General features: G+C 44.3%; 1 protein-coding gene across 12 annotated transcripts in view; it reads right to left on the minus strand.

Annotated features, from left to right (window-relative positions):
- LOC147017666 (teneurin-3-like) overlaps positions 1-14,375 on the minus strand; it is a 420,926-nt gene that overhangs the window by 138,114 nt on the left and 268,437 nt on the right. For all 12 annotated transcript variants that reach the window (XM_085847416.1, XM_085847409.1, XM_085847415.1 and 9 more), the window contains 2 exons: positions 6,075-6,285; positions 4,157-4,258 (listed from right to left, as the gene is read on the minus strand). In XM_085847416.1, the coding sequence (XP_085703542.1) occupies positions 4,157-4,258; positions 6,075-6,285 (313 nt within the window). The remainder of the gene's footprint in view (positions 1-4,156; positions 4,259-6,074; positions 6,286-14,375) is intronic.

Consider the following 14,375-nt stretch of genomic DNA (forward strand, 5'->3'; position numbering starts at 1 on the left):
CGCTGTCTGTATCCGCCTACTCCATCTGCCTCTCGACCTTTGACGTCACGTGCTGCCTCTCTCTTCTCCACCCACTTGCCGCTGGCAACACCTACCACCTTCCCTTACGCCTGAGGGTCTCGCCCATTCTTTGGACCGGCGCAGACGCAGCGGCACTGTAGCCAAGCAGGAGACGACGTGCTAACTCTCAAGGAGGGCTCGTTCAGCGGAGCGTCCCCCCAAAACGTACTGGGTAGCGCGGTCGGTCAACCGTGCAAGGTATTACGAGACCGTTCGCCTCATCTCCTCTCCTTTCTTCTCATTAACTCCTCTTTATCAGGGTGTGTGTGTGTGTGTGTGTGTGTGTGTGTGTGTGTGTGTGTGTGTGTGTGTGTGTGTGTGTGTGTGTGTGTGTGTGTGTGTGTGTGTGTAATGGTGCCAGTCCTATCTTTAAGTTAAGATTGCAGAAGATATATCGGTACAAATCTGCTCTGTGTCTGCTTTGTAAGTTGCTTGCCTTGTTGGCGCACCACACATTTCTTTCCGTCCCTGCTTACACACAACAATAAACTTCATTCCCTGTGCCACATGTTTTTTCTCACCTGCCTGTTAATAAATGCTTGTGTAGAAATGATCCCAGCTCGTTTTTGTCTTTTCTTTAATTGATCCAGCATGGTCCGTATCCTAGCCGAGCCGGGACTTTATTCCCAACGATCTGTTCTTTTAGCCGGTACGTCCTTGGCAGTGTCACTCGGCTGCATCTGAACCCGGTAAGGTGACCCAGTTCGGACAAGGTGTAACGAGGGCGTGTCCCCCGGTAATTAGGTCAAGTGATTAATTAGGTAACCGATTTAGACGGAGGCCTCTGGGCCACGTGATTGAGTTATTAGTGTTCACGGTCGATAAGCAACCTGCCGCGTCACAGAGTTATCCGTGTGCGACGGCCAACGATTCCGGAGAGTCTGGTGGGAACCCGACATAGCTTCCTCCCCTCGTGGTCTTCTCACCCTGACCCCCGGCCACAACAATATATATTTTTTTTAAAAGAAGAAGAAGGCACTTCCAACCAAAAGTAAAACTAGATCTACTCTGCTAATTTGAGCATTAAGCAAGAAAGAGCAGACCCGGTCTCAGGTGATGTTTCACCAGCTTCACAGCTGGCTTCCTCAGGCAAATGGACCCTGAGCCTCGGCACATGTCCAATTTTTATTTTGATACGAATGCTCATTTCCGGTCACGTGATGGTGCTCGACCAAGGACACCATGGGATCTTCAATAGCCACCAACGAATGCCGGCAGGCCGAACGCCCGTTTAACGTCCGTCCGAGGGACGGCACATGTGTTGATGAATCACCCTGCCTGTGAAACACCAGGATGACAATTTAGAGCTGTGATACTCCATGCCTCACCATACTCTACAGAATAATGGATATGATCGCATATTGCTCTAATTCTATTTGAAGTTTTTCATTGTATTTCAGGGTACAGATGCAATGCTTCAGACCTGTTAATACCATACATTCTGACAGTGAACTGTGGTATTCTGCAGGGCCAAAATGGGATTGTCACACACACACCCAAACACCATATAATAGCCTGGTTGGTCTCCTTTCGCTTGATAAATTTGTAGATCATTCAAAGTTAACCTGGACTTTTGGTTGAGAAAATTTGCAGGTAAAAGGAGGTTAATGACACCCTGCAAATGGAATTTAACCCATCAGCATGCTAATGCCTTTCAGGTGAGTAGCATAAAAACCTTTACTACAGGTACACCACTATTGCAAGTCATCTGCTTTTACATTGATGCTCAATGAGAGGACTGAAGAATGAATGGATATCATCCAGTGACAAAGCTGGACTATGGAAATGAAGGACTTCCTATCCCAAATACCTTTTGATGAAATAATACATATTTTGGGACTTTGCCCGAGTGCTTACATTATTTAATATAATTAAAAGGTGCGAATGAATGATGCTTTCTATACATCCATCATTGATACACGGTTTTTTCCGTTATATCACACACACTGACGTGTCAATTTGCCAAACTTATCCACTCAACACAGGCAAGTTTTACTGGATTTGGTTGCACATAGCATGTTCATCATCTTTTTCTGATTCACAACTATTTTAAAACATTTTGCATTTTCATAAAAAACATTTCATTTCTTTCCGAAGCTACACAAGCACCCGAACCGTACAGCTAATCTTTAAATTTCAGCTGGTTTAACTTTTTCATTCCATAGAAACTTCATTACACAATGCTCTGTTTATAACCATCTTGGAAATACTAAAATTACTTTGCATTGCTACGATATTACATTATATCCTGCGAGATGTTTCCATTACCAGTGCATGCACGTTCTGCCTTTGTTTTGGAACTATCAGAACAAAAAAGAGTTGGTGAATTATGAGTCTTATACATCATAATGCATGACTGTTAAAACCAAAGGTGGATTCAAGACCTTGAAGGTGGGAAGAGGAGATGGGGGTGTGGATGGGGAGGGGGGGGGGGTGGGAGGAGAGGGAAAATAGGGACCACCAAAAAAAACTGAATGCATGGGCAGCACCATCAGTGTAGACTTAAATTGGGACATCTGCAGGTAAACCTTGAGGAAAAGCATGATAAAGTCATACAAAAAACGAAGACATGAAAGTGGAATCAATGCATGCATTGTTTTTAATAAATAAATAGTGTGTGTGTGTGTGTGTGTGTGTGTTTGTGTGTGTGTTTGTGTCAGTTGGTGTGTTAGTTGGGGTGTGTCGTTGGTTGTCATCTCCATTATGTGGGTTTAAGGTGGAACGGAGCCCTCCCAGGTCTCGATCCTCACCTCCGTGTGTGTGTGTGTGTGTGTGTGTGTGTGTGTGTGTGTGTGTGTGTGTGTGTGTGTGTGCGCACGTGCATGTTGCTGTTGTTGGATGCTGTCTTCACACGTGGGTGGGTTTCAAGAGGTGGAACGGACACCTTCCAGGTCTCAAAGTATCCACCTCCATTAGTGTGTGTGTGTGTGTGTGTGTGTGTGTGTGTGTGTGGGTGTGTGTGTGTGTGTGTGTGTGTGTGTGTGTGTGTGTGTGTGTGTGTGTGTGTGTGTGTGTGTGTGTGTGTGTGGCGCGCGTGCACACGCATGCATGTTGCTGTTGTTGGATGCTATTTTCACACGTGGGTGGGTTTCAAGAGGTAGAACAGACACATTCCAGGTCTCAAAGTATCCATCTCCATTAGTGTGTGTGTGTGTGTGTGTGTGTGTGTGTGTGTGTGTGTGTGTGTTCATCTGTTTGTTTGCTGGGGGGCAGGGAGAGTAGAGTCCCTGTGTCCCGCCCTTCTGGTGATAAATTAACTTTATGGTCAATTCTACTGACACCTCCAAGCTAAACGCTGACACATTAAAAAAAAAAAAATAAAAAAAAAAACTTTCATGCACTTATCAAATACATATTCATTCAATGGCACCGTACATCACTTAATTACAACTTGCTTTCAATTCGCACAATGCAGACAACTCTTTCACGTTTTCTTCTCGACTCCATCTCTGGGGGAATCCAGCCGTAATGGCCAGATTCCTTGTTGCTGTGGCCTTCCAGTGAAGATGCCAGGAGCTACTGATGATTCTTTTGGATCTTTTTGTGACACAATGGTGGATATGCCCAGTGATTAAAGGAAGAAAACAGTTTTTCACGTCATTAATGATGGAGCTTGTAATTTTGCAACATGTCGAGAATTTAACTAAAAAAAATTTCTCTCGTGCTCCAAATCAAGCATGTGGTGGTGGCCATGCCTTCCCAGCAATCAATGAGACCAGGAATTTGTAATTTGGCCAAGGCTACTGGTGATAACTTCCTTACTCTTCACAAAAGACACCGCATAGGATCTTTACCATCTATCAAATAATACTAGCAGAGGGACAGTGCACCTTGTGCTGCAACTCCATGCCTGTGATACATGAATCTGAGAGTTTATAGTCAACCTGAGATTCAAACCCAGACGAGCCAGCTCACAGGTAACGTGCACTACCTCTAAATCGTCCTGTAGAACAGGGCAAACACACAAATTGCTTGAACACAATAAGCGAGATGATAACTAAGTGCATGGAATGATTATGCTTTGCTCTTTTTCAAGATATTCTCCATTAACGTTTCACCGTCGTTGCAAGTGTACGTGTTAAAGAGTGGGATGTACCAGGAGAGCAATCAGGGCCAACAAATCCATGAAAGCAGCGGCAGGAGGAAGAAACGCATTGGCCATTCCCTCTGCAGTTTGCAGGACAGCCACTGTTCACATCTTCAAAGGGTAACAATACAGTGAAACAGTCATGAATACAACCGAAGGTGAAAATGCATATCTGCATCAGGCAATGCATATACCTGCATGTCAAACGCCGCAAATGGGACAGCATACAACTTTGAAGGATAAAGAGTGATATATGCACAACAAATGCTGCTTTGTTAATCTTCTTCTATGACGTGCAATTTCTGCAAGAAGTGCAATTTTTTTTCACTTCTTCGGCCTCACCATGAGACTCTGTCCTGAATATTAAGCTTAGTTTTGAAGTCAGATGCTTACAATGAGTCGTATATACAAGAGGAGTATCGGGGAGGGGTGGAGGAGGAGGGAAGTCTTTACATCCTTCAACTTCTCTCAGCACATTGTGTGTAGTACAATGGAGCAATGTTCCCCGCTGAGTTCCAGTGCTCCTGCATCCCCTACTTTGGAAGTGGTGGTGGCGAAGACCAAGAAAAGCATTCACATTAACCATCAGCAATCCAAAAGTAGACTTGATCCTCTCCCACCAGAGACAATCTTGTCTTGGTTTATACCATCTTTAATCTGGCCTTGCACTCCTGGCCTACCCAGCTCCCCAATGCCACACTGAGCTGTCCATCCATGAACTGACTCCTTGTCACCCGCTCCGAATACAAACTGTCAGATCACCTCCACTCCTACGACCCTCTTGTCTCTCACCTGTGGAATCATTTTTTCCTTCAGTTATTCACAGTCGCAACCTACATCCATGCCATGTCAATCCAATATCTTTTTATATTCCTCCTAACCTTGTTCATTTGTCCGTCCCATGTCGACTTCATCTCTGCAACCCCAATGTGAGTAGCAACAACCTTACTCCCTTTGTTGTTTGTTTTTTTTGCATGGATCTCAAGAGCTGCAAGGAAGAATAATCCACAATTACCTTTTCTGGCTCTTATTTATGTAATTTTCCTGTTTGGTTTCATCCTTGAGAGACACAACGAACATGTACCACGATACATTGTCATTGGTAACGATCTACTGGATAGCTTCCGTAACATAGTGACATCCTCGTTAAGTAATGAAGTATTTACGAGTTGTTATTTAGATTTGAGGTTTAGTTTAAGGTCAACAGTTTCACCTTGTTGCTCACTATGAAATACATGAAACATGCCTTTAGAATCTTGAAAAAGAAAACATTCCAGACATCGTAGAGCATGGCACAACATAGAGAGGGGAGGAGGAAAGGAGGGGGGTTGAGGGTGGGGACACAATGAGAATGAGGAAAATGTAACAAGTGAAAGAAAGTACAAGATGAAACATTTAAAACGATAAGGGTACTCCAGTGGAGCACATGCCTCCGCCAGGCTGATTAGTTTATCCCACTGATAGGCCGGATCTGGATTTGGACCTGAACTAAAATTTAATCGGCTTGTTCTTGTCACCTAACCAACTCATCGACTGACAGTCGTCCGAATCTGTCCATAACTTTTTGATATATTGTGCTATATTTTTGATATATTAAGAATCACTTAAAAAAATTCTCGGATCCGGATTTGGATCTTCACCAAAATCGAATCAATTCTTCCTTGTAACATATCCAACCTGCCCACCAAGTTTTGTCCGAAACAAACAAACAGACAGACAGGTGTGAAAGCATAACCTCCATCCACCTTCGGTGGCAGAGGTACAGTAAATATGAATGCTACAGAAAAATGGATGAGGGATTTAAAACTTCATAGAAATGCTTATAATTTCTCTGTTCCAACCTATCTTCAAATAATATGCAAACAATCAATAAATGCAAAGATTGTTGAAAAGTTTTTGCAAAAAAAAATAATAATAAATGACACACCGGTGGAGCTTGCCACAAATCCAAGGCTTTCAGATTGTGATCCATCATTGTATATGGCCAGCTGCCAGAAGCCTTGTTCCATGTATCGGAAAAATTCAATCCATACATGCAGTGAGTTTCTTGGATGGCCAGGACTCCGTGCTATCCGCAGAGATGTTTGTAAACCACCAGTGGAAATTTGTCGTCCATCCAAAACCTCCATAAAATCGTACTGAAGGAAAAAATAAAAATAAAAAAGGGATGAAGAATATTAATATACTGTATTTTGCTTCGTAAACATTATGTCCTTTTTTATTTCTCTATTATACTTGATAATGTGGAAGTGACAGGATATCTGCTTTATCCTTGGTTAGTTCACTATCCCTCGCAGGGGTCTTAAACTTTCAGCCTGCTCAAAAATGCCTTGCTTTCGAATAGGCCGCAACAGTTTCTGCACAATTAAGTGCTCAAAATGTATTTTTTTCACTTTCCTCATTCACATCATTGATTGCCTGATGTTCATACCTACGAATCGCTGTATACATCGTTTTTGTCGGTGCTGACCGACTTTTGCTCTCCCCGCATCCCCACTCCTTCCCCTCCTTGCTCCCCCACTCCACCCCTCCTCGCCTCTCTCCCCCCTCTCTTTCCCCCTTCCCCTTCCTCTCTTAATATTCCCATCAGTGAAGCAGCAGGTGGTATTTGCTACTGATAAACAAATAAAGAAACACGGAAGCGATTACAAAACCCAGCCATCTCATGCAGCCCAGTGACAGACGGGCTAATGAGGCCTATTTCTACTCACTGTGAGTTTGCCCCTTGGTATTTTGACACCAATTATTAATTTGTCTTCTCAATATTCTCAAAAAAAGTGTTGAAAATTTGAAAACAAAAGCTCAAAGGGTAAAAAAAAGGTTACGGCCTGGACAGAAAGACTGACACACTATAGACACACACACACACACACACACACACACACACACACACACACACACACACACACACACACACACACACACACACACACACACACACACACACACACACACACACACACACACACACACACACACACACACACACAATTGCAAAACCCATCTCCTGCTGCACCGGCAGACAGGCTAATAAAAATAAACATTCTACTATGCACAAGGAAGTGCAATAAAATATGAAAGTACTTTATAAATAATTCAGTACAAGCCGGGAGGCGACGATGGTTCGCGAGCATTATTGAGGAAGCCCTACCGTAAAAACCTATCTCTTCTGTCAAAATTGACAAAATCAAATCGGATTTTTTTATATGTTGTACTTATAGACATTATGCACAGCTTCTGGGAAATAAAATTGCGAGAAAAAAAATCGAGAAAAAAGTTGAAGTGGGCGTGGCTCCGCCCACAAGGGGTGTGGGACGCCCCTCATACAAAAAGACACAACTAGACCATGATATCTAGCTTGTGTCCAAGTTTCATCAAGAATGCATCAAACGTCACGGAGCTATGCTCTGGAGAGAGTCACAAACAGACAGACAAGCCGGTAGGCGACATGGGTGGTCGCTACATAATTGCATTCTAGTCATACAGTTTTTGATGGATCGGGCTGAAATTTTTTTTACAGAGGTTGATTATAGAGCGCATAAAAGCACAGAAGCTCATTTTTTATTTTCGAAAAAAAAATATATATATAAATATTTTTCGGATTTTTTTCAAAAATTTCAAAGTCCCGTTGTTAGGCAACGGTGGTGTCCATAGCAACGTTGCTCAAAAGCATACAACTAGATCCTGGTATGAACCTACCAGTCAAGTTTCATCAAAATTGTTTGACTCCTCTGGCCTCCAGAGCTGTCCATTACATACAAACAAACAGACATACAGACAGACGGAAAACCTGAGAATAACGGTAGTCTAGCGACCACCCAACAGACAGACAGACACACAGACACAATGAAAATAGTGGTCACTGCTGGCGCCCACGAACCAACTGCTGGCACCCGCGAACCAAGAAGCACATATTAGGTATTTTTCAGGCAGTACAGCTATATCAGTGGTACTCTAGTATTTGTTGCGAGTCAACGAATCATGGACTTCCGGTTCGGTTCTTGAGTTTCGGAGGTGTTCTTCATTATCTCTGCCGATTTTCTCGAAGATAAATTTCCCGGTCGTTTTTTTGTCATGTTTTACTGTAATTTTGTTCTCTCCGTGTTTACTGTGTGTTTCTAGTTCAGTTTTGTTTTAAATATTGTGCCAATTTGTGAGTATTCGTCGGACTTTTCATATCGGGTGCATGATCGTGTTTATTGTATTTTCTCCAAATTGCCTTCAGATTTATATTTTCACAACAATCCCTTCGCTACTCTTTCAATTCCTCCCAATTATATCCTGTTTAATGTCTTAAAAGATTTCTTAAAAAACAAACCAAAAAAAACACACAACTCCCTTTCTCACCTTCCACCTCCCGTAACCACGTGACTATCTCTTTCTCTTTTTTGCCAATCCACCTTTCCGTTCCCATTTTGATCATGAAGGTATTCACCAAGCACCTTCATGATGTTTTCTTCAACCTTTTCCTTTACTCTACTCCTCTCTGACCCAACCTTTAAAAAAAAAACACAAAAGACAGTCCTTACTTACACCTCCACAATCCTGTTCGAGCTATTCTCAACATGGCCGATAAATCTGGCTGTTTGTTTTTTAAAAATGTTTCAACTTTCTCTTTCTCCTGTGATGAATACTCTATTCTATTTCCTCTTAAAAAGGCTGCTTTCAAATCGATTCTTCAATCATTCAGTCTCGAAGATATCCAGCTCTTGCAGCTCTTCTTTTCTCCATTCTTTTCACTTGCCATTATTCCAACCCTCCTCTAACGTTTTGAAATGCATCCCTGACTTGAAAATCTCAAGAACCCCAGTTTGCAATGGCTGTTCGTTTTCCATCAATCTTTCTGGGTTTTTTTCCATTTTCAGTGTCAAACCTTTCCCTGTCTGTTTCCTCTATTTCTACTTCCCGTATCCTACCGACTCTATCCCTTACCAGCGTCCCACTGCATGTCCTCTCCCTTGACTCCCTCATACCCCCATTCCGTCACTACCTTCCCTCCACCCATCCCCTTCAAAACCTCCCTCCCCCACCAAGCTTCTTCCTTGCAAAATCTCCTTTCTCTTGCCAATTCACCCACCTCCTCAAATCTACCTCCTCATAACTTCTCCCCTGTTTTCCTCCCTCCTTACACCTCCCATCTTACCCCTCATCCTGCTTCCTCTCTTCGTACCTCTCCACTGTCCTGCTCTATACTAACATCGACTGCTCTGGTGTCCCAAACTGTGCGATTTTCAAACATCTGTGGACTCCATTCCAACCGAACAGATGTCACTCTCTCAATCAGTACTCTCCTCAACATCTCCCTCATGCTCTTTCTTTCCTGTCATCACACTTCCCCCTCCTCCCACCCCTCAAATCTTGTTCCTCCCCCTACCCACTCCCATCTTCACCATATCACTATCCAGTCTCATTATTATCCTCACCGCACCCTCACCCTCCTCCCCCATGGCCATGCCTTCTCTCATCGTCTTCCCTACCACTCACCCGTCACTCTCAAATCAGCCGCCCCTTCCGTCCTCAAAGCAAACTTTGCTCTCTTCCCTCTCCAAGCTTCCCCTCACTTTTCTCCAAAGCTCCCCCCACACCTTTCTCCCACAAATCTCCCCCCTCCCCCCTCCCCTTCAAATCTCCCTCCTCACTCCCCCTTTTCAAAGTTGTCCCTCCCCCTCACATGCACAAATGTGCCTTCTTCCCCGACCCTCTCTCTTCCAACTCATCCCTCCACCACCTCCAATCTTCTACTTCCCTATGCTCCCTCTCATATTACTCCCCACTGTGCCTCATCCCATCACCACCGAGCATTTTGTCCTCCTTCCCCTCATCCTGCCCTCTCCCCAAGCTCTTCTGCATTCTACACACTGTCAACAGCTCTCCATACCTCTCCCTTCTTCCCTCGTCTTACCCTCCCCTTCCCTGCACCCAAAGCGTCCCCCTCCCTATTCCTTAACAGTGTGGACCTCAAACATCTGGGGCCTTCGTTATAACCTGACAGATCTCTCAATACAGGTTACCACTGACAAACCAGACATAATCTGCTTAACAGAAACTTTCCTCCTTCAAGACGTTTGCGACTCATCATTGGCAGTCAGCTGCCTCATTCTATCACTAAAAAATGAGTTTTGTGGTACCCAGCTGAGAACGGGATGATTTTCTCAACTTTTGTCAATTCAGGGGTGTAGATTTCAAAAATTGATGTTGTCAGTTTCAGATTTTGGTAGAAAGGGGTGAAAATTGATGTTAAAGATAGATGGCCATGCAGAATTGAGGAACATGATGAGCCACCTGCATTATGAATAAAGGCCAAACACAGAGAAGAAAAAAGTCCAGAGATTAAGTACGTACGCAGGTGTATACTTCATTCCTCAGTGATGAAAAATGAGTGCTTGATCATTGAATGAATTTCTTAAAAAATTGAATTACCATTTCAGAGTCAAATCGGTCACATGTCAACACGGGGTTCTAATAATTTGTATGTCATGATAATTATTCCAAATACATTTTTACAATAATAGATGGATAAAAATGGAATGCAGAATAAGTTGAAGATAGGTCTTGCAAATAGTGCAGGCATTCAGCATCAATGTCTCAGTCATCACTATCACTAGCATCCTCTATCAATGGCCGCTCTGTTATGGTGGCGTTTGTGTTGGTACAATGCTCACAGCCACATAGTTCGGAGCACAAAAGACTGCTGGAATGACATACATGCAGGAAGAAATGCTCTTCCTGCCTACAGATGATGCATATTGGTGGGAGGATCTGGGTCAACCTCAGTGCCGGTGCTGTTGTCACTGGAACCAGTTTATCGGAAGAATACAAAGCTCTCTTTCTATTTCTTCTTCTGTCCTGCCTTGACGACGATACTCCTCCACCTCCCTCTGTCCTCATCTAAATCTCTCCACTCTCCAACCACCTTTACCTTACGGATATCCCTCCTCACACAATCCTCCCATGGTCTACCTCTTTTCCTCCATCCTTACCACCTCAACATATCCACTCTCTTTGCCATTCTCTCTTCCCCCATCCGCACCAAGTGTCCAGCCCATCTCAGCCGGAATTTCACCAATCCCCCCGTCAAGCTCTAATATCCTCCCTCAGTTCATCCATTGCTCCTTCTATCCACCCTCTTCACTCCCACAATCCTCCTGACCCAGTTGTTCTCACAAACCTGCATACTCTGTTGTTGTCTCTGTCAGTGCCACCATCTCCAGGCCGTAAAGGCAGGCCGGTGTTACACACATCAGTTCCTGCCCTTTCAATTTTCTTGATATCTTCCTGCCTGTCATTACTCCCTCCACACATTCACACACACCTGAATCCTCCTCCACACCTCTGCCTCAGACTTACCATCCCTAGTCATTGTTCCTCCCAGATACTCAAACCCAATTCCCTGCCTGATTTCCTTCCCCTCTCACCTGATATTCATTTAGTTTCTCTGCTGCCCGAGCCACATCACCTCAGTCTTCTCCAGACTCATCTGCAGCCCAGGCTCCCCAAATGCCTCCTTCCACTCTGCCAGTACTTCCTGCATCTCCCACCCACGCCACACCACAGCAGCCACATCATCCGCGCACAACATCCTCCCCATACTACCCCTCAAGCTTCCCAGCTCCATCACCATGATAAACGTGAGTAGGCTGAGAGCACTTCCCAAACTCAAGCTGATGTTCACAATGAACTCCTCAGATGTCCAAGGACCAAATAAAACTGTTCGCTTCATTCCCTTGTACATCCCCTTCCAACAATCGAACTTCTGCTTCCGGCACTCCTATCCATCTCAATGTCACCATCAACATCTCTCTCGGGACAGTGTCATCGGCCTTCTCCAGGTACACAAATCCCAATGCCATCTCACCTTGCACCTCCAACCTCTTCTCCACCAGCTATCTCAGCAGTTTCCTGAGACTTCAAAAGAACTATCATCAATTACACTGCTGTCGATGACGCCGCTCGTAGATGCAATGGCCGAAATCGCTGCAAACTCACAATACACTGATGCCCTCTCAAACCTAGTTATATTAGTGAAGCATGCATAACACTGTGCACGGTAACCCAATCTTTTAATCTAATTTAACAAATGGCACTGATCAGAAAAAATCATCATGTCGTTCAACAAGTTTTCTGTTCTCTCCACATAAAAACTGCCACTTCTGCGCACATTCCTTGACTCGAGGCCAACTGGTTTCAGTAAATTGTGTGATATTCTTTGAAGAGTTAACCTCACAAATATACAGCAGACATTCTATTTTAACAAGCCATAAAAGTACCTAACCTTGAATTTCACATCTCACAGATATTCGCAGGTGTAACATAACAGGTGGATCGAGCACTATTGATTTGCATGAATTTTCATGACGTCATTTATGTTATGGTTAACATTAATCGATTATGTGCCAAATGAAATGTTATTATAATCATAAAATTAAAAAAAAATTGACAATGCACAATCATTTATTTGAAAATACAATGATTTTGAGGCTGCAATCTGATAACACTAATCTCGACACGCCCGATTTTCATCATTTCCTCCAGACGAAAAGAAATATTACCTCCCGCAGCGACACCGATAAAAATCGATTTTTCACATATTTGTACCAACATCTCAACGTGACAACAAGTGAGTTTCTCAACTTTCTCACTCAATCGGTCAACCTCCCGACCCGGATCTCAACCAACGGTACTCCATCTCTTCCGGCTCTGATTCTGACCAATTTCCCTGAAAATATCTGCTGTTCTTCTTCTGCTCCAATCAGTTCATCCCACCATATGCTTGTTAAAGTGGACCTCTCTCTGGACATTCGTACATTTTCCAGACCAGAAACTTGGAGTTGCCTTGATTTATTGAGGTTCACACCCTCAGTGGGTACCCATCTATTTATTCAAATTTGGCCTCGCGAAAACCGTAAGTGTGCACTGGCTATACTGGAGCAAATTATGTGGGGTAAAACTTCCCATCTCACAATAATGCGGACTGTGCTGGACTAATGCAGGAAATGACGCTACGTACAGTTTGGAAGGAGAAACTCCAAGGGTATATATTTAGAGGGTGGGGAGCGAGGAAAAGCATGTGACACATGAAAGAGAAGAGAGTATATTTACAGGGTATTCATACAGCAGGGACATACAGTTCTTTGTTTGGTGTGGCAAAAGACATACTTTAGAGAGCAAAGGGACAAAGAGCAGAGTTACCCTGATCTATCTAGCTCATAAAACTTACTTATGTTGATATACCAGGTGCCATCACATTCATTCGGCAGAAGGGTAGATTAGCAAGAGAGACAAGAGAAGCGGAGGCATTTGCAACCTCCTTGCTGACCCGGCATGAACACATGGGCACGTGCTGGTCCAAAATGCGGGGAAGGTGAGGGTGAGGGAATTGAGGAGTGAAAGGTTGTCATAGTGCATGTTCAAGAGGTGCATTTGGGGTGCAGTGTCATTGCTTAGAATAAGAATGGACAGGGTGTGAGTCAGTGGTCACTCTGAAAAGAACGGTTGTTCGGGCTTTGCCTTTGCTGATTGCTCTTGTGCGTCCACAGTTGACAAGTGAGAAAAGAGAAAGAACGCATGAGAAATAGCACTCCCTAATGTGTGGAATTGCTGGTCTGGCCCCACTCTTAATACTGTGCCCGGACTGGATGGCACTCGGACCACTCGCTTCCCCAGCGTTCCTCTCCGTACTGTGCACCACACCAGCCAAGCCTCAGACCTCAAATCAGCAACCAGCCTCTCATATGTGGAACGCTCCACTATTTCAGCAGCTGGGTGGGGGGGGGGGGGAGGTGGGGTGGGGTTGAGTTTGGCAGGGGGATTAAAGTTGATGCCCTGCCTCTTGTAGGCGTCGTTGTCAGGAGCAAGGGTCACGTGCCGCCTCCTTTGTTCCGAGCACAGCGTGCCCATTGGCCTAGACGTGCTCCGGTGTGACGTCAACCTCTGCACCAGCTTTCTGGTCTGGAAAAGTTCTCAGCAGCCCTCGGGATGTTCGGGTATGAGTTCATGACTTCGCATGGGGCTGACAAGTAGCATTCCCCATTAATACCTGGGAATGGCGTGGATGACATGCTGGATAACTTTGCTGATAGGAGAACCTAAGGATCTGGAAATGTCCTGAGTTTCTGGTCTGGAAATGTCCTCAGTGGTCCTGGGGACGTACCATGAGTATGAGCTCATGATTTAAAATGGGGCCGACGTGTAACGTTCCACGTTTGCCACCCAAACGCCCGGAAAGGGC

This window comes from Eptatretus burgeri, chromosome 11, assembly GCF_056783735.1.
Source record: "Eptatretus burgeri isolate ZD-2024b chromosome 11, Ebu_testis_v1, whole genome shotgun sequence".
In the NCBI taxonomy this organism is placed as follows: Eukaryota; Metazoa; Chordata; class Myxini; order Myxiniformes; family Myxinidae; genus Eptatretus; species Eptatretus burgeri.